Source organism: Mustela nigripes, chromosome 11 (genome assembly GCF_022355385.1).
Source record: "Mustela nigripes isolate SB6536 chromosome 11, MUSNIG.SB6536, whole genome shotgun sequence".
NCBI classification, from domain to species: Eukaryota; Metazoa; Chordata; class Mammalia; order Carnivora; family Mustelidae; genus Mustela; species Mustela nigripes.
Window position 1 is genome coordinate 13,538,964 of NC_081567.1, and position 23,522 is coordinate 13,562,485.

Here is a 23,522-nt window from a genome sequence, read left to right on the forward strand (position 1 = left end):
TGAGGATACTAAGGGAGGAAGACCCTGGGCTTCCTTAAAGGTAAGGTAAGAGGAGAAGTTTGGAAAACAAAGGTTGCCCTTTTATACAGATATAATTTTTTAGGTAAAGAGGAATCTCTGTGAATAGCTCTCATCCTGGTACAAGCTCTCTTTTCCAGTGTAAATTTAGGCAGTTGAGGGGGAGGCAAAGTTCTTTCCCTGAATATGCTAGGGTTTGTTTGGTTTTATTTTTGTTTTTTTTAGAGATTTTTATTTATTTGGGAGTGTTAGCACACACATATGTGCAAGTGGGGGGAGAAGCGGAGGAAGACAGAGACTCCCAAGAAGACTCCGCACCACGTGTGGAGCCGACATGGGCTCAATCTTCTGACCTAGAGACGTGACCTGAGCGGAGCCAGGTGGGCCACCCGGGCTCTGGCTGCACTTCCAAATCAGTTGGACGTAGAGCAGTTGGAGCCGAGTGTCTGGAAGGGATCCCAAGCACAGGTAGTTTCTCAAAGCTCCCCAGGTGATCCCAGAGTGAGCCAGCATCGAGACCCATAGCCCTGGAGCAACCTGGTCTTGTGTTTGTCTGATATTTCAAAGGACGCTCGGATTTAGAAAATGCTTTCCTTCCATGCATGGCTAATGCACTTGAAATTCTGGCTTCAAGACTATTTCAGTAGTTTCAAGAGTCGGCTTTATAGTCACAACTGAAAATTAACACTTCTTTGCTTCTTTTCATCTTAGTTCTGACAGTCTTTCCTCGTGCGAAAGCTATGACTGCCTCTGGATGAAACAGCGAACCCAGAATAGAAAAGGATACTCCTGGATTGCAAAATAATATATTTTATTTCACCACGTTCTTACAACGACTTGAATACTCATCTACCCTGTAAACGAGCAAGGCCATCAGAAAGCTGCGTTCTTACTTTGACCTCATTTTGGCCTTGAAAACAGTCGTGCTCATCTTATTATACTGGGTAAATGCTGTGAGCCAGAGCTGAGGGATGTTTTAGGAAACAGATTTGTGGAGCTTGTTGTATTACCGAAGTAGCATTTCGAGGATATGGTTCACCAAGTTACTCAGTGGAGAAATATCTTTTGGGTCTTAGAGGCCAAGTACCTCTCTTTTAAAAATCTTCTAGGCACTGCAGATGATTCCAGTCGTGCTGTTGGCAATGACTGCCAAAAAGCCGACGCTGCATTTGTGTCCCACCTTCACTAAGTATATGTTATGTGCACTAAGCTCACTCTTGACATCATCTTATCCTGCTCTCTTCCCCTCTGCCTGCTTATTCTCATTGTATTTTATCCCAGGGAACCTGCATTTTTATAGGCTGTCCTCAGACCTCCTCAGAAAGATTCCCTGCCAGACACGCATCTCAATACCCTTCCTTTTGCAGGGGAGGAAAATTGATTTTCCTTTTACCCTTCTAGGTTCTTGACTGAGATTCCTCCCTGAAATAAAAAGATTAATAAAAGACAAACAAACAGGAGTTCAGTGACATGTATACCTTTTGTATACATGGGAGAGACCAAGGAAAACTAAGTCCCCAAAATGACCCAAGCCACCACCCTGAACACATCTTCAGCTAAAGACGAAAGAAAGATGGTGGGAAGAAGAGGCTGTCAGTGGTGGGGGTGGGGGGAGGGGGGTGGCCAGGAAGAGCACACTTACAAGGGGAAGGTTTGTTATGGCAATTTAAGTGGGTGCCTTCTCCATCGGTGAGGGTTTCTAGAGACTCAGGGTCATCCTCCTCTTCCTGGCACAGAGAAGGAGGCACCCTTACAAATCGAGATTCTTCCATAAATGTAAATTTCTCTTTGCAAAGGGTAGATTTTCAGCGCTTCTCCTATGTCTGCTGTTTCTTAAACATCACCCGTTCAAGGTCATCCTTACACAAAAGAGACATATTTGGGGCTGGCATAATCTGTGCCCCTTTGCCTCTTTAGGGGCACAGATTTTACTGTGTTTTACTAGCCTGATACCACTTTTGAGTGTGCCTCCCCAAAGCCTTCATCGGATTTGTTTTCACATCAGCCCTGGAGGCTGGCGAGGAGCTATTATTCCCCTTTTACAGATGAGAAGGACACTCCTCCATCCTTTAAGTCTTTTTCTCCCCAAGCTCCTTACCTGTCCTTTGAAAGTTACTTCTTTGCTCATCACTGGTACCATGTTGCTCCACACAGAGTCTGCACTCCACTCTAGAGCTCATGTTCCAGCACAGAATTCAGCAAAATTTTTCTCTAAGGGGCCAAATAGCAAATATTTTAGGCTTTGCAGTCCAAGAGACAAATTCCAGGCTATTGTGCAGATACCTATAAACAAGAATAAAAACCAGTTTCCGTAAATATTTTGTTGATAAAATCCAAGATATAATAATAATGAGGATAGTTTTTTGGAGCTTATGTCTACTAATGAGGATAATGGAATTTTATTGGGATTTTAATGGAATTTTATTTTATTTTGCTGGTGTTCTCATCTTCAAGTCAATACGTTCGTCTGTATAAAGCATTCTTAGCTCTCAGCTTGGACAAAAACGGGCTGTGGAGTGTGCTGACCCTGTTCTAGATCCTTCTTCTGTTTCTCTTCTGCAAGCATTCACCCAACCTTTGTCATCTCGGGAGGTAGCTAACAAGACATGTAAATATACATATGTATGAGGCGTTGATGGCTAATAATGGCTTAATGTGTTACCGATTCTCTAGGAACTTGGTGCTTTTACAAAAATTGTCTTCAAAGGATTATTTGCACATCAGTTTCCCAAAGCCTCCAGAAAATGTGATTAGCAAAGAGCCAAAGTGTTATGCTGAGAAGATTCCTTGTGGGGAACATCCTACTGGAGAGTTTTGATAGGGTCTTTGTTTTAATAAAACAAGCCCAGGCAAGATCAGCCAGCCAAGGACATGCGCTCGGGACTGCAGCTTCAATCCCTGCTGGCAATTTCTACATCTGTGAAAAATCACACTCCAGAGAGACGAGCATTTCCTGCCTCCTCCCCCAGGAAGGGCTCTCCGTGCCCAGACGGTTCCCTTCCCGATCTGGAAGAAGTCGTTGTCTCGGCGTGAATGATCTCTTCGGCAACAAAGGGGAAGTGCTACGTCCATTTACCAGACCAAGCACTGGCCTCTGGGCCCCATTTTCCTGTGAGATATTTGTGCACTGGATACAGCGTTTGATTTTTAAAAAGGCAGCAGTACTTACCCTTTTGGTATTTATATGTACAGCAGAGGCAAATGGAACTCTGAGGATTAAATTACTCTTCTGTGCCGGTTGAGAATTCTGTGCCAGCCACAGCCAGCTCCTTCCCCCAAATTGTATTTTTAGTGTTTAGCAGCTGCAAGTTCCCAGAAATCTTCAAAGCGGGACCACTCATTCTGCCCAGTGCGAGAGCTCTTAGCTGCTGCCTGTTTTTGATGATCTTGTTAGGGAGGCAGCGGGATACCGAGGCGGGTGTGGGGGTCCGACGCCAGCAGGTTGCACCTCGCCCTGCGCTTACTTCCACGTGTCTTCCACGTGTCTGCCCTGGGCCAGCTCACCTACCTCTGACCTCAGATCCTCCGCTGGAGAACGGGCAGCCCAGGAGAGCTGATCTGAGGGTTCGGGATCCCTATGAACGGACTCAACGCGGCCCTGGATACATCTGTCTTCTCAGTACGGGGTTCTGTTGGCCTGGGTGGTGCGCCACCCACCCAGTTTCCTCTCCCCTCCATGCTCTGTCTTTGGGGCCCTTTAGCACATCAGTGTCTGTGCTAGAGGATGGTTGAAGAAGGGGGACATCCCCGTGAGACACTCTTTCTGTGTATTAGGAAATGGCGTCAAAGGGCCTATTGCATACATGACTGTTACAAATGCAGTGAAATCAATACATTTGGAGGAAAGGTGCTACCTGCTGCTGGAGAAGTGGGTACCCAGGGCAGCTTACACCCTGGGAACGGAACTTGCAAAAGTTCTTTCAAGGATAACTCCAGTCGTGGTGTAGGATTTTACATACTCTTCCTACAAATGGGCTCTGAGAAGGGATCAGCAGAGGTGCCTCAGGGGCTCCGTAACGTGCTGGCTCTTGACTTCAGGTCAGGTCATGACCTCGGGGTCGTGGGGTCGAGCCCCGTGCCAGGTTGCATGCTCGGAGGGGCGCCTGCTTGAGAGTCTCTCCCTTTCTGTCCCTTCCCCCACCTCCACCTCTGACTCTCTCAAATGAATAAATACATCTTTTTGAAAAAGGGGGACACAGGTGCTTAGCAAACAGTCCTGGACATTAGCTGAAGTAGAGCTGGGACCCGTGGAAGTGGCAGGCATCTGAGTTTGAGGACAGAGGGAAACAGGAGTCCCAAGGAGGCAGGCCAGCTGGAATCACGAGAGGAGAACAGGGTGAGCCCCGGGGCCCTCACTTATGAGCCATGAGCCTCCCGGATTTGGAGACACGGCCACCAGAGATGGGGACCGGAGACAGCAGGGACCTATGAAAGCAGCAGGAGGCTGAGGCAGGCAGGGCAAAGCAAGGGACACACACCTCAGCCCCACTACCATCCGCGTGACCAAGACCGCCAGCCACGCGCGACAGGAGAGCCAGGGCCAGAGGACAGACCCCTCCCAGTGGGGCTTCTCTCCGAAGACAGCACTAGTCCTCCGGCCATAGGCCAGCAGAGTCTCCGTTTTCTAGCATCTCTTCCCATCGCAGTGGCCTTGTTCACTGGTGATAACGAGGGGCGCCATGACTTCAACCGGAAAACCTCTTTACTAAGAAACAACAAAAACATAGTGTTGGCTTGTTCCAGAGGACAGAATCACACATGCTTTTATCTCCTCAAGTCCTTGGGACTTAGCCTAAGAACCATGGCCTCATGGCCTCCTCATGCTTGTTGACGGGATGAACCGATGAGTGAGCTGGTGACGAGCACGCGTGACCCCTGCTCAGACTTCTTCTTCCCGTGGCCGTAAGGCCTAGAGCGGGAAGTCCGCCCTCACGTGAGGGTCCCCGTGCGAGGAGCCATGGGATGGGGTCGCACACGTCTTCTCTCGGACAATCCACGCGGAGGCCTAGACGTTGCACGCAGTTGTGGAGGGGAGAGGTGACCTCAGGACGGGCTGGACACTGTAGACTGGACAGACTTTTGTCCTGGGGCCGCTCTGCCTGCCCCACGCTCTTCCCTGGGGTGTTCCCACATGCCTGTCCCAACACGTACCTCAAACGTCACGCCTCTGTGCCGTGCCCTACCCGACTCGCTCATTCCCCCCTTCTTCTGGGCTGCAGGCCACCTCCTCTGCTCGTCTCACTAGACCTGAGATGTCTGTGGCACCATCTGCCAGGACATGTCTCACCAGCTTCTGTGCCCTTTGCCCCAGTCCCTCCCCTCGGTCCGTCACCTCTCTGCTGTCCTTCTAGGTTGCTCCACAGTCGCGCACGTGAACCGAGCGCAGAGCACACCTGTTTCCATTATCGCCTCAGATTCTTGCCACAACCCTACCAGGTCGCCCGGGCATTTTGTGACCAGGTTATAGATGAGGAAACGGAGTCACCCCGTGGTTGGATGATGGCCCCGCAGGACGGTTAGATCAGTGCGCTTCCCCTGAATCCTGGGGCCACGTGCTTCCGCCCATTCTAGAGAGAGGACCATAGCGTTTATACTAGTTTGGAAATAGGGCGTATGGGCTAAAACTTTGAGCACATGAGGACCTTCTCTCCAGAGTTCTAGATGACCCGTCTCCACGAATAGAGAGTAGGATTGGAGATAGAGCCGCCCCTTCAGTCGCCCACCTCTGTGTTTTTTAGATTGTATTTATTTATTTGAGAGAGAGTGAGCAAGAGAGAATGGGAGAGCGCACCAGTGGAGACGAGGGGCAGCGGGAGAGGGAGAAGCAGCCTCGCTGCTGAGTAGGAGCCTGACTTGGGACCCAGCCCCAGGACCCCCAGGATCACGAGCTGAGCTGAAGGCAGACATTTAACTGCCTGAGCCACCCAGGCGCCCCTCAAGTCTCCCACCTTCTATTCTAATGGCCATTGGAGGAAACTTGGGGTTCGTGTTTATAACGTTACATAACAAAGCAAGCTTAAGGAGTGTTACCATCAGCTGCACGTTTTTTGTTGGGGTCAAATACACATAAAATTTACCATTTTAACCATCCTAGGCGTACAACTTAGTGGCATTAAGCACATTCACGGTGTCCTGCAACTATCCCCACCTTCTCCTTCCAGAACATTTTCCTCGCCGCGAATGGAAACGCGGTACCCCCTCCCTACGACCCCGGACGACCACTGAGCTGCTGCCTATCTCTGTGGACTTGCCCGTTCTGGATATTTTACGTAGATAGAGTCACGCACTCTGTGACTCTCTGGCTTTTGTCACTTTGTGTCATGTTTTTGCGGTTCACCCACGGTGCAGGATGTCTTAGCACTTTATTCCTTCTTACGGCTGAGTGGTATTCCGTCGTGTCGATAATCTATGTCTGGCTTATCCGTTCGTCCATTGGGGGGCCTTTGGGTTTTTTCCACCTTCTGGCTCTCGCGAACGGTCTTGCTGTGAACATGCGTGTGCAGGTGGGAGTGGGCATGCCTGCTTCCAGTTACTCTGAGTGTAGAGCGGGGAACGTGGCTGGAGCAGGGGCGGCAAGACGAGGAGGTCAAAGAAGCCCCAGGAACACGGACGGTCTAGAGGGAGCCCAGTGAGCTCGAGTGAGACCCTAACTTTTGCTCCAAAGGAAATGGGGAATCATTGGCAGGTTTGCAGCAGAGGCCTACCCTGATCTGATTTATAGTTTAGTAGAAGGTTCTGGAGGCTGTGTTGAGAGTTCACGGAAGGAGAGTAAGGCTGGAAGCAGACGCCACTTGGGAGGCCACTGCAGTTACTCGTAGCACAATGGCGATGGCCTGCCCTCGACAGTGGCAGTGGAGGTGGTGAAGGCCATCAGATCCCAGCTGGGTCTTGAAGGGGGGGCCTGAGGAATTTCTGACAGATCGGCACCAAGGCAACACCAGAGTTTTTACCCCAATATTTTGGAAGAATGGAGCTGGCATTACCTGAGATAGCAAAGACAGAGCGTGGGGCAGGTTTGCGTGGGAAGAGGTTGAACACCCCATTCCGGCCGTGTTGGCGTGTTGGCGAGAGCTCTTAGACACGACGCAGATGCCGAACAGGCAGTCGGATATACCAGTCTGGAATCCGGAGGAAGGATGAAGACTGGAATGTAAATTTGGAAGCTGCTAGAATAGAAATGTTGCCGAAAGCCACGAGAGCAAAGAAGAGTGCCAGGGAGTGAGTGCGGCTGTGGAGAAGACCCACGGGCTGTGCCTGGAGTCCTCCCGCCTGGAGCACCAGACAGCAGAGCAAGAGTCAACGGGACGGCTGGGGGCGGCTGTGGAGGAGACCCACAGGCTGTGCCTGGAGTCCTCCCGCCTGGAGCACCAGACAGCAGAGCAAGAGTCAACGGGACGGCTGGGGGCAGCCGGGACAGCCGGGCCGGGGCAGGTGTGGCGCCCTGCACGCCTGTAGAGGTCCTGCTTCCAAGGCAAGGGAATGGGGCGCTGGGTCAGCTGCCCCTGGGAGGGCACCCGTGATGAGGACCAAGCCTTGCGCGTGGCACTCAGGACGCGTCATCTCTGACCTCGACAAACACGTGTGCTTGCAGGGGAGCAGCGAGGGTGAGAGAGAGCCTGGCGGAGGGGTTGGGGGGAGATCCGGAGAGAGGCATTGGAGGCCCGGGCAGAGACAGTGCTTTAAAGGGGTTTTGCGGTAGGGGACCATTAAACGAGGAGGGGGTGACCGTGGGGCGCGTGGTGGGGACGGAGATCGTAGGCTCTGTGGGCTGCTACGCATGGCCGGCCCCGGAGGCGGGCCAGTAACGCGCAGTAACGCGCAGTGTTATTCTAAAAGGCACCCGGGAGTTTTCTTTTTCCGGCAGATCAAGAGGTCAGTGCCATTGAGCAGACGGTTTGTTACGGTTCCCAAGAGGAGGCATGTGCCGCTGGGCAGGGCCATCTGAGGAAGCCCCCGGGTTGGTCAGGAGGCTGGAAGAGTGAGGGGAGGCATAGGAAGGAGTCTCCACTGTGGGTTTTTTTTCCGGGAAGGAATGGGCAAGGCCGGGGAGGCTTGGGATGGGCTGGCTGGGGGCATTTTGGCAAGCTCAGGGGTTGGGGGGAATCAGGGCTGTCCCCAGTCGTCTGGCTCCTGGCTGTGCGATGATCAGGACAAAGAGGTATTGCCTCCTGGAGCACAGGACCCAGCTAGGGGTTAAGTGTGGTCTCTGGGGTGGCCAGTTTGCGTCGGAGAGGCAGTGCTCCCTGGCGGGTCTTGTGCTGTCTCCAAGAACTGGACGGCCCCGGCACGGGCCGCCTGTCCCCAGCGGGCAAGGCCCGAGATGCCAAAGCGTGATGAACACGAGGCCTGGAGAAGACACTTGATGCAGGCGTGTCTAGGGGAGGGGCGTCGCCGGCGCGGGGTCTCGAGTAACTACAGAGGACAGTGAGTGACAGCACAAAGCCGAGTAGATGTGGGAACCGGGGACATTCGATTCTGTTTGCCGCCTTCCAGCAGAGCAGGAAGCAGGGTCGTCCGTGGAGAGCTGGAGAGGGAGGAGGACGTGTGGCAGGGCCCCTAGGTCTGCGGGGAGGAGTGACTCGGGCCCTGTAAGGAAGGAAGGGCAGCACGGAGACCCGGAGGCTCACAGCCCTGCGTTGAAAGCAAGACCAGCCCGCGGGGTGGTGACCTGCGTCTCTAACTCCGTCAGCGGGAGTTCCAGCTGTGGGTAGGCAGGGTCTGCGTGAGGGTTTGCCAACCGAGGACGACAAAAGGGGAAGGAACCGGGACATCCTTGCAACAGCCGTTGTGGCTTTACACTGGGGAGGGAAGGGGTGCGCGGGGCCAGTCGGGGTCCCGGTGAGTGACAAGACTGTGGCCCCCGGGCTTAAGGAACCGAGCTGCAAAGATGGGCCGTGGGGATGGGGACGCGGCGCTCTCGGTCACGAAGCGATGAGATTTGTTTTAAGGCGTATTTTCTTTAGGGTAGGTATCGCAGTTTTTCGTACCATAAAAATTAATATTTTTTTCCAGAAAGAAAGGTGTTTTGAAGGTTGGGTAGGATTCGCGTAGATGGAGGCGGTCTCGGGGACGACGTTTCAGAAGAAGGGGGACAGGCATAGATTGGGACGGGCTTTCTGAACAACCACAGCCCAGAGCCGCCGCGGAATCCGGGGGCGACACGGCCGGGAAAGTGCTGAGGGGGAGCCTGTCCCTCACTGAGGAGAGGGTGGGGAGCCTGTGAAGAGTTTGGGGGGTACCTAGACCCCACACGGGCCCGTTGGCACTCCGAGGTGAGGAAGCCTGGACACGGGGAAGGTTCTCCCTGTGGTGGAGATTCTCCTGCGTCTCCCCCCAGCTGGGCCTGCGGTGCGCGTCGCATATATTCTGCGAAACAGAAACAATAAAAGTGATTATTTTTAATTTCTTTCCTTCTCCTCTGTAATAGAGCTATTAGACTTTGGCAGATCCCTTAATATGATTATCGTTTTTGAATGATTTTGAATGGAAATGTTTGCAGTAACGGTGCTAACCGCCGTGCGGTTTGAGGAACGAGGCTGTAGGCTCCCGTTCCAGGGTCTCAGCAGTCCCAGGAGCCGGCGGCAGGGCAGGGGGTGGGGAGACTGGCCGGGAAGCGGGGGCCAGTGCCTGGCTGAGGCCGGGTCTGGCCAACCCTGTCCCCTCTGTGTGGCCGTCAGGGCAAGCCGGCTGGTCGTGCCGGAGACCCACTCCTCCCCGAGCAGAGAGGCTTCTCACCAGTCGGGTCGGATAGTTCCAGAAGGTGAAGCCGTCTTCCCCTGACCAGCAGAACTGCTGGCTGGCCTAGCCGGGGCGGCGGGGGGGACCCGTGCTTTAGTTCAGTCTCCGCATTCCCCGGTTCTGCACAGCCGCCTCCGGGACCCTGGGGCCGCGGAGCCCTGCTCTTGTGTTCAGGGTTCAGCAGGAAGGCCCCTTCCGGGGCCAGTCTCCAGGCCGGTGCCGGCCTCTCTTTGCTACTGTCCCTGTCAGGGGCCACCTCAAGAGAGAGCCGAGACACGGAACGGTGTGTTCCTCCTTCTTGACACTGTGGCCGGGGTTTCCTGCGGCCTTTAGGGGACCTTCTCGCAGGCCACCGACAGGAATGGTCACCAGTTTGTCCCGCGTCCTCCGTGCTGTGGCCTGTTCTGGTGAGGGGCCCTAGGGGACCGCTCCGTGCCGTGGTGAAGAGTCCGAGGGCTCCCGGGAGGGAACCCAGTTGAATGTGCTAGACTGACCAGCACAGGGAGGACCCGGGGCGGCTCCTGCTGTGAATTCGTCTGCTCGCCACTGCAGGCGAAAACCTCACCCCGATCCAGCCGGTTCTGCTGGAATACCACGCCGCTTGACAGGCCCGGATGCTTCCCGAAGGGCGATCCCAGAGGGGTCTGGAAGGAGCAGGCAGCCGGTCCGCCCTCCTTGACGGGGAAAGCTTTGTGCTCCGAAGCCCCGCCCCTGCTCTCCCGTCCCCTTCAGCCTCCACCCTTCCTCCCCGTCCCTCCCCTCCTCTCCCATGTCTCCTCCTCCCCGCCCCCCCCCCCCCCCCCCCCCCACCCCCGGCCAGCCTGAGTTGCAGGACCTCCCTGCTGTCCTGGGTTCCGGCCAGCTCAGCCAGTGTGTCCCTGAGACATCGCGGAGCCCAGGGGCCGTCCCCGGCTCTGTTACTTCCCCTCGTTTGTCCCCGGTAGGCGGCCTGCTCTGGGCCAGCAGGGCCCCAGCTCCCGGGGGGACCTTCTCTGCCCTCGGGCACCTGGCCCGTGGAGGGCAGATGCCTCCGCAGGACGGATCTGCTGGTCCAGACCCAAGTTCCGAGCCCGGTCCCCGGAAACCTGGTTGCGTGGTTCTGGGCCGCAGTCAGGAGGCTGCGCTTTCTCCAGGCCGTCCTGGAGATGCTGGTGCGGATGGGCCCCGAGCCAGTCTCCGGGAAACACCCTTCATCCCAGCCACCCCTCCGAGAGTGTGTGCGGCCTGCCCCTGCCGTCTGCCCCTGCCATCGGACGGCCTCAGCCTCGCTTGCCCGAGAGGGGCTGGAATGCACAGTGTCTGGGGCAGGACCTTAACCACGCGCAGATGTCACTGTGGGGAATTTCCGGGTGCTGAGCGTGGGCTGTCGGGATGGTTCCGGCGCACCTTTCCGGAGGGGCTCAGCACTGGCCCTCCAGAAAACCGAGGTGCTCCTTGTGCTGCCCCGTCCCCTCCTCCACACGTCCCTGTCCCCTCCCGAGGCTGGCCGGGCCCCGGTGCCGAGCTCCCCCAGAATGACGCTCCCCTGCCGTTGGTTCTGCCGGCTGCGTGAGGCCGCACCGTCCCTCCCCCGAGCACGAGGAGGGAGCGCGTGTTCTCATCACCGCTTGCGAAGAACAGAGACGTATTGCACCGGTTTCAGTCAAGGAGAGAACACCAAGACTCGGGGGCTCCTGCGTGACCTCGGGGGGCAGAGGCAGAGCTGGGCCTGTCAGCCGATGAGAGGCCCGGTCACCCGGCTGCCCCTCACCATGGCCTCCCCCCAGCACCGTGCACCTGCTTCCTTCCTTGGCACAATCGTGCCCTTGCACACGGGGCCGAGGTAGCCTCCCCAAAATGGCGCCCTGAGCCCTACAGATGAAGGACGCCATGTGGCTCTCGCTTCCAGAATCCTCCCAACTCCGAGTTTCAGGAAAAACAGGATTCGCTTGACCCAGTTTGGGTCTGATGCTCATTCCTGGTTCCGTTGGTCGAGGCTGGGCCGGGGGTGGGAGGTGGTGAGCTCACACCGTGCTTTTCTGTGCTAGGGTCAGCCGCCTGTCTCTGAGGGCCGCAGGGCTGGGAGGAGAGGGTCGTCAGGCCGAGTGCCTCCCCTCCCTGGTGTGGCCCGGGCGACTCCTGTGGAGGGCCGCCCCCCCGTGTCCGGGGCTGTGACTGTACGGGATTTCTGGAGAAAACACTACGGGTGGGCTTCCCAGCGACAGGGCCGGGGAGCCGTCTTCGTTGAGCCCTGCTCTGTGCACTTCTCTGCACAGCGATACTCGGTATCCAGAACATTCCGTTAACATCATGCAAGTGTGGGTCTCCGTGGCAGCGCCGGTGTTCAGACTGCTGCCGTCAGCGCCGGGCACGGGTGTTTCCAGTGTGTCCCTCCGCTCCCTCCTGCGTGGGGCCGAGGACTCCAGATCAGGAGCTGACGAGGCTCTGACGTGGAGGGTCACGGTGCAGCTCGAGGGAGTTTCACCCCATGAACCGCTTCCCGCAGGCCCCAGGCGGGTGTCCCTGGCTTCTGTCTCTTCTCCCCAGAGAGCATCTCACTGGCATTTCTGGCCGTCGGCAGCTGGGGCACGGGCTCCTGCAGGAAGCCTTCTCGGGAGCGCTGAGTGGACCGAAGTCTGGGGGTGCTGAGCCCCCCCGCCCCGGCGACTCAGGGCGCCCGATCTCCGCGGCCTTAGTCTGACTCGGCTGCTGTCCCTCCTCAGAAATGCACGCGGCCGGGCTTCAGGTTCAGGCGGGTTCGTCCTTGAGGCTTTGCTTCGGGGGGGTTTTGCCCCCGGTGTTCACTGAGCCAACTTGTGCGCGTGGCCCTCGTGCGGCTGGAAGAGATCATCACGGCTTCACGTATCCAAGACTGAAGTGTTTGTTGTTGTCTCTGGACTCACTGGTCGCAGGCCACCCTGCCGGTTCTTATAATTATTTTAAGTTTCTGTGTGTTTATTTGTCAGAGAGAGAGCAGGGGAGTGGCGGGGGGCGGCAGGCAGAGGGAGAAGCAGTCTTCCCACCGAGCAGCTGAGCAGGGAGCCCGACGCGGGGCTCAATCCTGGGGTCACGACCCGAGCCGCAGGCAGACGCTTGACGCACTGGGCCACGCGGGCACCCGCTGCCAGGACTTGTCTTTCCCACGCGGCACCCTCCGCGGCAGGCTGGGGCGGTGTGTCCCCAGGCGCTGCAGGTCTCCTGGATGAGTCGTCTCCCGTCTCGGTCCTCACGTCTGCGCTTCTCTGCGACTGTCCCGGAGGCTCATCGCATCACACGGCTGTTGCCGGACGTGCCATGAGAACCGGCCCGTGTTTGCAGACCCCACGGGTCACAGGAGACCGTCCCGTGTAAGCTCCCAGAAGCCTGGCTACCGCTAGATGCCCCGGGAGCGTGTGCGGGCACGAGATGGGAACTTCGGGACGTGCCTCGGTGGGCCGGAGTGAAACTCCGCACCTGTCGGGGCGGGGCCTGCCGAGGGGCTGCGGCATGTCCCCTTAGTGGCTTTGGCTCCTCCTTTTTTTTTTTTTTAGATTTTATTTGTTTATTTGACAGAGATCACAAGTAGGCAGAGAGGCAGACAGAGAGAGGAGGAAGCAGGCTCCCCACTGAGCAGGGAGCCCGATGCGGGACTCGATCCCAGGACCCTGAGATCACGACCTGAGCCGAAGGCAGAGGCTTTAACCCACTGAGCCACCCAGGCGCCCCGGCTCCTCCTTTTTTTAAAAAAAAATTGATAATTAAATAATTTTTTAAAAATTGATAACTGGCAAGTGCGTGTAACCTGTTGACTTGCGACGTTTCCTACGCCGTGTGACGGCCGCCGCCGCGCGCCGCTAACACCTTCCCTCACATAATGGTCTTTCCTGGGAACTGAAGGCGTTTAGGAGCTGGTCTCCCAGCTTGAAGAACGGGGTGCGGTCTCCTGGCGATGGTGACCTTGCTGTGCGCGTGACCTCCAGAGCGCACGGACCTTCACACTGTACATTCAGACCCCGCGACCAGCATCCCCCGGCCCCCGGCCCCAAAGCCCCGGTAACCAGCCTCCTCCTCCGTTTCTCTGAGTCCGGCTCTTCTAGACGAGAACATTCAGTGCTCGTCTCTCTGACTCCGCACGGCCCGCGGGGGCTGCAGACCGGCGGATTTTCTTCCTCCCGCGGCGGAGACGTAGGTCCATCAGCGACTCTAACCTCTCCTCTCCCCCGCAGGACGCCCGCCATGATTGGCTGCTCCTTCGTGGTCAACAGGAAGTTCTTCGGGGAAATCGGTCTGCTGGACCCTGGGATGGATGTGTACGGGGGAGAAAACATCGAGCTCGGAATCAAGGTTTGTGCGCAGCATCCCTGCCTCCTGCTCTGTGCTCGTCTGTGAGCCGAGCCACCTGGTCATCCTTCATGTGTATTTAAAGTTTCCTTAGCTGGCGAGCGGCAGAAGCAGTCACCCGTCCCCATTCCTGAAAATGTGCCGGTGGCTTGTCACCCTCTTTAGGCAGGGGGACTCTGGGCTTTCCCTTCGGCATAGGTTGAACCATGTTTCATGCTTCGGTGACCCACACTGAATTCCCTGAGCCAGGGAGTTCGGTTCCCATTTCCACCCAGCTTTGTCCAGCTTTTCTTCTTTCCGTAATGTGTTCTTCACAGTAGCGCATCTCCGTCGTGAGTATTTCCACGGTCTGCGTTGTGGCGATTTGTGTGCATCAGGGAATCGTTAAGAGGCCGGAAGCGAGAAGGACCCTACCTGTGGGACCCTTCCTTTAGAAATGCTTCCAAGAAGGCGGACGGGGACGGGGAAGGATGAAGCCGCAGGACGGTCGTCTCGCTGGGCCCTCAGCCCGGGTCGGCGTCACCGTTAGAGGGCGTGTAGGTGGCTGACCCTCCCCGCGGGCTTGAACTGCACGGGTTCAGTCACATGCAGAACGGACAGTGTCCTAAATGTATTTTCTCTGCCTTATGGTCTCCTTAATCACGTGTTTTTCTCTAGCTTACTCGACCGTAAGAACACAGTACGTGACACAACACAGAAAATACGCGCTCATCGGCTCTTTACGGTATCGCTGAGGCTTCTGGTCCGCAGCCGTGGGCTCGGAGTAGTTGAGTTTTTGGAAAGTCAAGAGTTACATGTGGATTTCTGACTGCACACAGGTGGTCAGCGCCCTAAGCCCCCGTGTTGTCCAGGGGTCCGTTGTCCTGTGTTCTGCTTAAGATTGTGTTTGAAGACATGAATGTCGGGGTAGAAGAAAACGCAAGTCGGCCACATTGATGCATCCCAACCTCGTTGTTATAGAGTTGAGATAAATCAACCGTAGCCAGGAGTTGGCGCAGGGGCAGGGGAGTGCCTTGAAGACCCAGTAAGCACTTCACTGGTACGTCTTGTCCACACCACAAAGGGTGGGTGCTGGGGAGACCCCCAGCTGGGGCCTCTGTGTCCGCTGCCCTTTTTCCTGAACCTTTGCATTCCCGAGCCCCAGGCTTGTTGGAAGCCACTCAGGACACAGCTGTAGGGTTAAAATTCACTGAATTTCTTTTGCCTCCCTCCGCCACGCCGTGTTTCTGTCCGCTCCGGCCGACCCCCAGTGCCGATCGCCCTCCCTAAGCAAGGCTGCTGCTTTGGCGTCCTGTCTCGCTCGTGGATCCCTCCCTCGCGGCTCCGTCCCTTCGTCAGCCCCTCTTCGACCCTTGAGCCCCATTGTGGAATGAGAGGCATCGTGCCTGCGATGGCCCTCAGGGCCGCACGGGCGGAAGGGGACAGGGAGGCCGGCCCCCGCCTCCTCACGTCGCTCCCTGCCGAGGACAGCCGACCCTTCCGCTGCTCTCAGTGTCAGGCCCGGCTCTTTCCTGGATGGGATTTGCATAGGGTTTCTTTGTAAAGCCCCGTAATTAAAAAGCCCGCGCGTATGTTATTATAGGGAAGATACATGTCGTTCGTCCGTTTGGAATTGAACAGAAGGAGAAGGTCTGGACCCGGCGTATTGAACTTGGCCTGTAACTTGGTCCCCACATCGCTCTCTCCTCCGTCTGGGTCCTTGTGCTGTTCTGCTGCCTTCTCTTTTCTCCGAGCTCTCCTGACCTCTGGCACGCCACAGAACCCACGTAGTTATTGTGAGTGTTGGTTTTCTCCACCCTGCCCTCACGGATCGCAAGCTTTCGGGGCCCAGATCTTTGACGTGTGCCCCTCTGTGTCCCAAGCGTGTAGAGCCGTGCTCGGCCCGGGCTCCTTGGGTGCCCGTTACTACATTCATGCCTGAGGGAACGTCTGTGGGTGCCTGTGAGCGCTCCAGGCAGCCGCCTGGGAGGGGAGCAGCTCACGGAAGCCCCGTGTGGACAGAGTGACGTTCTGTTTGTTCAGAGCAGAGAGACTTGGAGGTCTCTGTCTGCTGTTAGAAGGAAGCCCGTGAGGAGTAAGACGTCACCACAGAGGAGGGGACCGCATGACGGAGGCGCTCTGCCCCGTGGAGCCAGGGGCACCGGTCGGGTCCCGGGCTGCAGGGTCACGAGAGGCTCCCAGATTCGGCTGCCGTTGCCCACTGGGTTCCAGGGAAGACAGAGGCCGCAATGGCAGAATCCAGCGCCGAGGCTCGCTGAGACGTCAGTCTCCCCGCACTCGCAAGGACGCTTGCTTTGCCGCGTCTGGGATCCTGCTGCGGTCTGTGCGTGGAGCGCCGCCGGGCCCGGTGCGGATGGGGGTGACGGTCTTGTGTGGCGGCCCCTGCATGAAGGGGGGCCAGGGCCCCATCGGCTTCCATCCCGAAGCAGAGCCTGGCAGAGCACTGCCCGTGTGCCACCGGCCGGCCCGGAGCCTAGCGCGTTCTGCTGCGCAGGGGCCTTTCGAGCCGGCCGGAGCGGGTGGTTCAGGGACACCGACCCCGGCCCCGGCCCCGGCTTCCCTTCCGCTCCCGGCTGTGGGAGCTTCCGACGGGTCAGCGGCCGGTCCCTGACCAGCCACATCAGCCTCTTCTGCGAACTGGTCACAACGCAGACTCTCGGGCCCCGTTTCCCACCTACTGAATCGGATGCTCTGGGCTGCAGTTCCGTGACTTGTATTTTAACAAGCGTCCCGGGTGATTCTGTCGCACACCCAGGCTTGAGAGCCACCGGTCTGCAGCCCGGCCTCAGCCTGCCTCCTGGCAAGGACACACCTTTCCTCAGAGAGCAGGTCAGGTGAGGATCCACGGCTTTCAGGGCCTTCCTGGGGTGTCGCTCACAGCCACCGCAGGCCCACGGGGCTCTTCTCCCTCTGCCCGGCCCACACAGCCCGGGTCCCCTCGGTGTCAGCACCCACCTTCCTCATGACCTTCACGGGCAGGTGTACGGACCAGGGGACTGCAGGGTTTCTGATGACGGGGCTCCCTCTGTGTGAAGGAATCCACATGTTACAACTGGGTTGGTTCTTTCATTCTGTGCTGTTTCGTGCCACTCAGAGGACGCGTTAGATGAATAATAAATACATTGTCAAGAAAGCCATCCCCGCTGCTTGAAAAAACCCAGAACTTTGTTTAATACACACACACACATACACACAATTTTCATATAGCGTCCACATATGCAGTTATGCAAACTAACCTATAAGAAATTATGCACAATTGGGGTGCTTGGGTGCTCAGTGGGTTAAGCATCTGCCTTCAGCTCAGGTCATGATCCAGGGTCCTGAGATCGAGCCCAACGTGGGGCTCCCTGCTCACTGGGGGGTCTGCTTCTCCCACTCCCCTGCCCTTCCCCCCACCCATGCTCGCGCTCTCTCTCTCTCTCTCTCTCTCTCAACTAAATAAAACCTTTTTTTAAAAGAAGAAATGACCCCAAATCAAATGTTTTAGTTATGTAGGGAGATTCTAATATGAGAACACTATCTTTGTGGATTTTTTTCACCAAGAAACGGGTCCATCTGCAGTCTTTCTAACTCATCTTTGACATTTTTTGTTACTTTTTATTTCCATCCTCAGTGAGTAAAGATGTGTCACAAGAATAAGAATGCAAAGTCTTACTGTGGTTTGGGGAAAAACACCAGCGGGGTTGACTCCTGGGCCGTTGCTCGGGTGAAAGGCAGCTTCCCTGTGACCAGAACAGTGCGTGCGGGCGTGGGGAGTTGGGCTCGTCAGGGCTGAGAAAATAAATGAGATCAGAAATGAGAGGTTTCATCTTGTTCTGACTGACATTAATCAGAAACTGTTAAAAGGCGTATCATTGTAACGTGTCCAAATGGGAAGAGAGGAAAAAAATTCTCTAAGGAGAGCAGACCAGATAGATTACTCTATCTGGGGTGGGGTAAAATCACATGCCTTCAGACCTCTCTAGTCTAGCAACTTCTCCAGGGAGAAGCGACGCTGTCTTTTCTGGAGCCTTGTAGAAAAGGGCGGCACCAGGTCTGCCGAATCCTGTCAGGCAGATGTGCCTAAAGACGGACAAGAGAAGGACGTTATGAGGCCCTCAGACTCTCAGAAAACCTCTTGGCGTGATCAGGTACCTCAGGACCGCGTGTGCACGTTTTAGGAACTATTTGTGAGACCGATGATGCGAGACGCAGGTCTGCAAACTTGAGGGCGTGGGGAGGCACCAGGTGGTTACCCTCTTGCCCACTCGAGCCCCGGGACCTTCCCCTCGGCGCAGCTCCACGACAGTGGCTGCTGAGTTTCAGACTCATGTCATGCTGCGCGACGACGGGCAAAGGGTGTGCGTGTTTGAATTTGCTCAGAGTGACAGTATGTGCATAAATGGCAGAGTTTGATCTGGCTGCGGCAGTGGCTGTTTGCATAGTGCCTGGTGTCCCTGGGCCACACCGTTTTCCTAAGGGGTTTGGATGCCATTCTCATGACCCAGGCGGGCCCCAGGGTGGCATCCCTGCCGTCTTGCCCAGCCCGGGACACTCGAGTCCATGACCCTGGAAGCCTGCAGGGTTCCCCAACCTACCCAGGCTACCCTCACTGTTCCTGAGCCAGATCAGGAATGACGGCAGCAGATCTGAAGAGTGGCCTCCTTTACAGGGTCATTGAGCAGTTACAGGCTGTCTGGGGTCGCCAAGCCCCAGCCCCCCACATGAACGTGGAACGTCCCACTCACGCTGGTCTCAGTGTGGGTGAAAGTCTCAGTTTTTCTTCCCACCTTGCCTCTTGTCTCTGTGAAGCTGGTGGTATAATTCAGCCCAACTCTGAAGTCCTGAGAACTGGGAGCTGATGTACAGACGGTCCCAGGCTGCGTCCGAAAGTCTGAGGACAACGAGTGCTAATGTCTGAGGGCAGGAGAAGGTGGATGTTTTGGGTCAAGACCAGCTGGGACTGGTGTCATGACCCCCCACCCCAGCCACTTCTCCATCCATGCGGGACGCGTCTTCCAGCACCCCTCTTTGCCGTCAGAAGTCCCCCTGCCCTCTCTGAGACCCTTGCTATCCAGAGCTCTGATATCCAGAAGCTTCTGTGACTTTCATCTTCCATTTGGAATTGTTGGGCTCGTCTCTCCCATCTGGTGGATGTTGTGATTTGGATAAACGTGTGGGGAGAGAAACCAGACCACCAGGTCTGTTCAGTTACCCTACTCTTTAGATTATATGAGTCTTTGGTTCTCCCTCCCCTACAGGCATGGGTGTCTGGCCGTGTGAAAATCTTCCTTGTGCAGGATTCGAGTATGTCTGTGATCACATTCAGGGGGAAGCTCCAGGTCATTTGGGGATAGGGTTGGCCTTGGGGTTTCACGTAATGGTCTTTGATCAAGATGCATTTGTTATAGGTGGCCAGCAGTTCCAAAAGCCTGGAATGCTTTTGAATAGAAAGGGGGCATGTTGAGTGCCTTCTGTGCTCTAGCAGGATGTCACTGGGGCACCACAGTGACTGACATAGCTTCTGCTTCCATGAAATTTATGGTCAGGCACAAAAACAGTTCCGTAACTACGAGTGTGATCAGTCTGAAAAGACAGGCTTGGAGGAGGCTGTGGGAGAATCTGACAAGGGAATATGACTTAGCCTGGGGAGCTGGGAAGAGCCTCCCTAAGGGAATGATGTTTCAGGCTTTAAAAATAAAGTGAATTTAAATAGGCAGAGAAGGTGTGGGTGTGGAGTGTGGGAGTAAGGCTGTTCCAGGAAGCTACAGTTCGATGACACGAGTAAGTCCTAGCGATCCCCTGTGTACTTCCACCTCTGCCAACAGGGTGGATCTTGTGTTGTGCTTTTTTATTGATTGTTTTATTGAGATATAACTGACACACATCCCTGTGTAAACTTAAGTTGTGCAGCGTTAGAATTATACATATCGTGACAGGATGACTGCGGCAAGTTTAGTTAGCATCTCCTATAATGAGAAAGTGAAAAAAAAATCCCTTGTGATGAGAGCTCTGGGGATTTACTCCCTTAACAACTTTCATACAAATCCTAGAGCAGCGTTAACGGTGGTCCCATGCTGTACGTGACCTCCCTAATGCACGCACCTCTGTCCGTGGAAGTTCGTACCTTCACCTGCTTTCTCCTCCTCCCCGGTCCCTGCCTCGGCTGACCACAAATCTGATCTTTTGTCCTTAGAGCTTGTTTGTTTTTAGATTTTGCATACCAGTGAGATCATGCAACATTTGCCTTTCTCTGACCTGCGTCACATCCTGCTCTCAAGGCATTTAATGCTCTCATGTTGCCACAAATGGCAGGATTTCCTCATTTTTCATGGCTGAACAATATTCCATTATGTGTATGTGATTTGGTTACCTGTTGATGAATACTTGGGTGATTTCCGTGTCCTGGCTATTGTAAGCAATGCCTCTATGAACATGGACGGGCAGACATCTCCTGAAGTTAGCATTTTTGTTTCCTTTGGGTATTTTCCCCAAAGTGGAACTGCCGGATCATTGGGTAGTTCGATTCTTCATTTTCTGGGGCCCCTCCATCCTTTTCCTTACTGGGCTCACTCATTTACATTCCTACCAGCGGTGCAGAAGGGATCCTTTTTCTTGTCTTCTTGGTGATGAGCATTTTAACGGGCATGAGGTGACCGGTTCTTGTGGTTTCATCTCCCTAAGGACTAGTGATGTGGATCGCCACTTCATGTCCGTGTTGGCCTTTCCTGTGTCTTCTTCGGAGACATGTCTGTTGAGGTCGTTTGCCTCCTTACTGACTTTTTTCCTTTTGAGTCGTGTCAGTTCTTCATAAATTTGGAGGTTAACCCCTCATGAGATATGTAGTTTGCAAATATTGTTCCCATCCCTAAGTTGTCTTTTCACTTTGTTGATGGTTTATTTTGCCATACAGAAGCTTTTAGTTAGATACGGTCCCACTCGTTCATTTCCTGTGGTGTTGCTGGTGCTTTCGATGTCCAAGAAATCATCACCAAGACCCATGTCAAGGAACTTCTTTTCTGTTTTCTTCTAGAAGTTTCACGGCTCCAGGTCTTACATTTAAGTCTTTAACCCATTTTGCATTAATTTTGTGAGGGGTGTAAGGCAGGGGTCTAGTTTCTTTCTGTTACGTGTGAGTATCTGATTTTCCCAGCACCATTTGTTTAAGAGACTGTCTTCTCTCTTTGGAGTGCTCTTGCCTCCCCTGTCCAGTACTAGTTGATCGTGTATGTGGGGTTCATTTCTGGGTTCGTTTCTGGGCTCCCAGTCTGTTCCGTAGATTGTCTGTCTGCTTTTATGCCTCTGTCACACAATTTGATTGCTGTGGTTTTATAGTAAAGTTTGAAATCAGGAAACGTGATGCTCTCTCTTTGTATTTTCTTCTCGGGATGGCTTTAGCTACTTGGGGCCTTTTGTAGTTTCATATAAATTTTAGAATTGTTTTTTGTACTTTTGCAAAAAATACCCTGGGAATCTTGATAGATATTACACTGAATCTATAGCTGGTTTCTGGTAGTATGAATATTTTAACAGTACGAATTCTTTCAATCCATGAACATGGGATATATTTTCATTTGTCTGTGTCTTCACTCGTTTCCTTCATCAGTGTCTCACAGGTTTCAGAGTAGAGGTCTTTCACTGCCTTGGTTAAGTTTATTCCTAAGTATTTTATTGTTTTGATGCTGTTGTAAATGGGATCATTTTCTTTATTTCTTTTTTCAGATAACTCATTGTTAGTGTAGAGCAATGCTACTGATTTTTATATAATTTTGTATCCTGGAACTTTACTGAATTCATTGATTAGATCTCACAGTTTTTTGACGGAGTCTTTATATTTTTTCTATATAAAATCATGTCATCTGCAAATAGGGAAATTTTTACTACTTCCATTTCAGTTTTGATGCCTTGTATCTCTGTTTCCTGACTGATGGCTCAGGCAAGGCCTGTGGTGATGGTCCCACAGGTGTGTGCATATCCTCAAACTCATCAAGGTGTATGCGTTAAATGAGGACAGCTTGTTGTATGTCAGTCATATCTCAATAAACTGCCTCAACAGAGAGAAGTATTTCAGGCAGAGAGAATGGTATGTGCAAAGGATTGGAATTCTGAGAGGGAAATATTCTGGAAACTGCAAGAGTTCTAGATGTCTGGAACAGAGAAAGGAAGAGGGAAACAGGTTGGATGTGGTTGGGGCTTGGGTTATGGAGGACTTGTAAACAAGAACTTGGCTTTTCCCTAAGGAACACTGTGCACACTTTGAAAAATAAAAGATATATATATGTATATGTATATATATATACACATACGTGTATGTATATATAGATAATATATTATACACACCCACAGATGTGTGTGTGTGTGTGTGAGTGTGTGTGTAGTCCTATGTACCCATCACCAAGCTCCTTTGAAGAGTTTTAAGGGAAGTGAGGTTATCTGGCTTTTCCTTTTTTTAAAAATCAAGGATCATTACGACTACCACATGGAAAGTGGGTTATAAAGCTGAGGAGACTCCGAGGAGGGAAGCCTTAGTGAGAGAACGTGCACTGTGGTTGGGACAGTGGAAGAGACATGGACAGATTCAGGAAGTCGGAGAGACAGTGTATGAGGGAGACTGAGTGAATGAATGGAACGGCGGGAAATGGGAGGTCAAGGCCAACTGGCACATTAGTAGCTTGAGCAACTGAGCGAAGCTGGTGCTGCTCTGAGGTAAGGAAACCACTGGAGGACGTTTGGGAGAAGGTTCAGTCTCTGAAACACCCAAGTGTATCCAGCCCGCAGTTGGCTGTGTAGGGACTGAGCGGAGGAGAGAGGCCCAGGCCTGAAGTAGGCTGCGGCATCTTTGGTCCATAGATCATACCTGAAGTCTTGAGAGGGAAGAGGTTGTGTAGAGAAAGGGGAGAAAGGACAAGACAGAAGTCCGGAGAAGGCACCATTTCAGGTGTGAGAGGAGCGACGGAGGGGGGCTGAGAAGAAGTGGGCCAGAGTAAGAGCGAAGCCAAGAGAGTGAGCTCGCGGCAGCGGAGAGAGGAGCATAGGTGGGTGCGCGACGTGGGTCCTTCAGGAGGCGCGGAGAGGAGGGGTGGAGACGAGCGCCATTCGGGGGTGACTTACCAGCCCCTGCCCGGTGACTGGACATGAGGAAGGAATGCGGAGTGGGTGGGAAGGAAGCGTCCCGACTTCCCCAGCCGCTGGGCAGGCTCGCTTAGTGAGCGCTGGCACGGAGGAGGGTGTAGGGGACTCGAGGAGCTCCATTTCAAAAACACTGGGGCCAAGGAGTAGCAGTTCCCTGTGACCTGGCAGTGGGATGTCAGAGAGAAGACAGGAGTAGGACGGAGTCCCAGCCGGGAGCGCGAGGAGGCGGAGGGTTCCAGGGCAAGGCTGGGTGTTCACTCGTCCACTCGGGCTCCGCCGGACTCTGGTGCCGAGGGCTCGGAGTGACTTCAGCGAGCGAGGGCATGGGGACTCCTTTTATGGTTCGAGCCAGCGGC

The 23,522-nt window shown here is 54.4% G+C and overlaps 1 protein-coding gene across 2 annotated transcripts in view; it reads left to right on the plus strand.

Moving 5' to 3' along the window:
• The window catches only part of GALNT17 (polypeptide N-acetylgalactosaminyltransferase 17), a 417,968-nt gene that overhangs the window by 297,568 nt on the left and 96,878 nt on the right, over positions 1-23,522 (plus strand). For both annotated transcript variants that reach the window (XM_059414740.1, XM_059414741.1), the window contains exon 6: positions 13,941-14,058. In XM_059414740.1, coding sequence (XP_059270723.1) covers positions 13,941-14,058 — 118 coding nt within the window. The remainder of the gene's footprint in view (positions 1-13,940; positions 14,059-23,522) is intronic.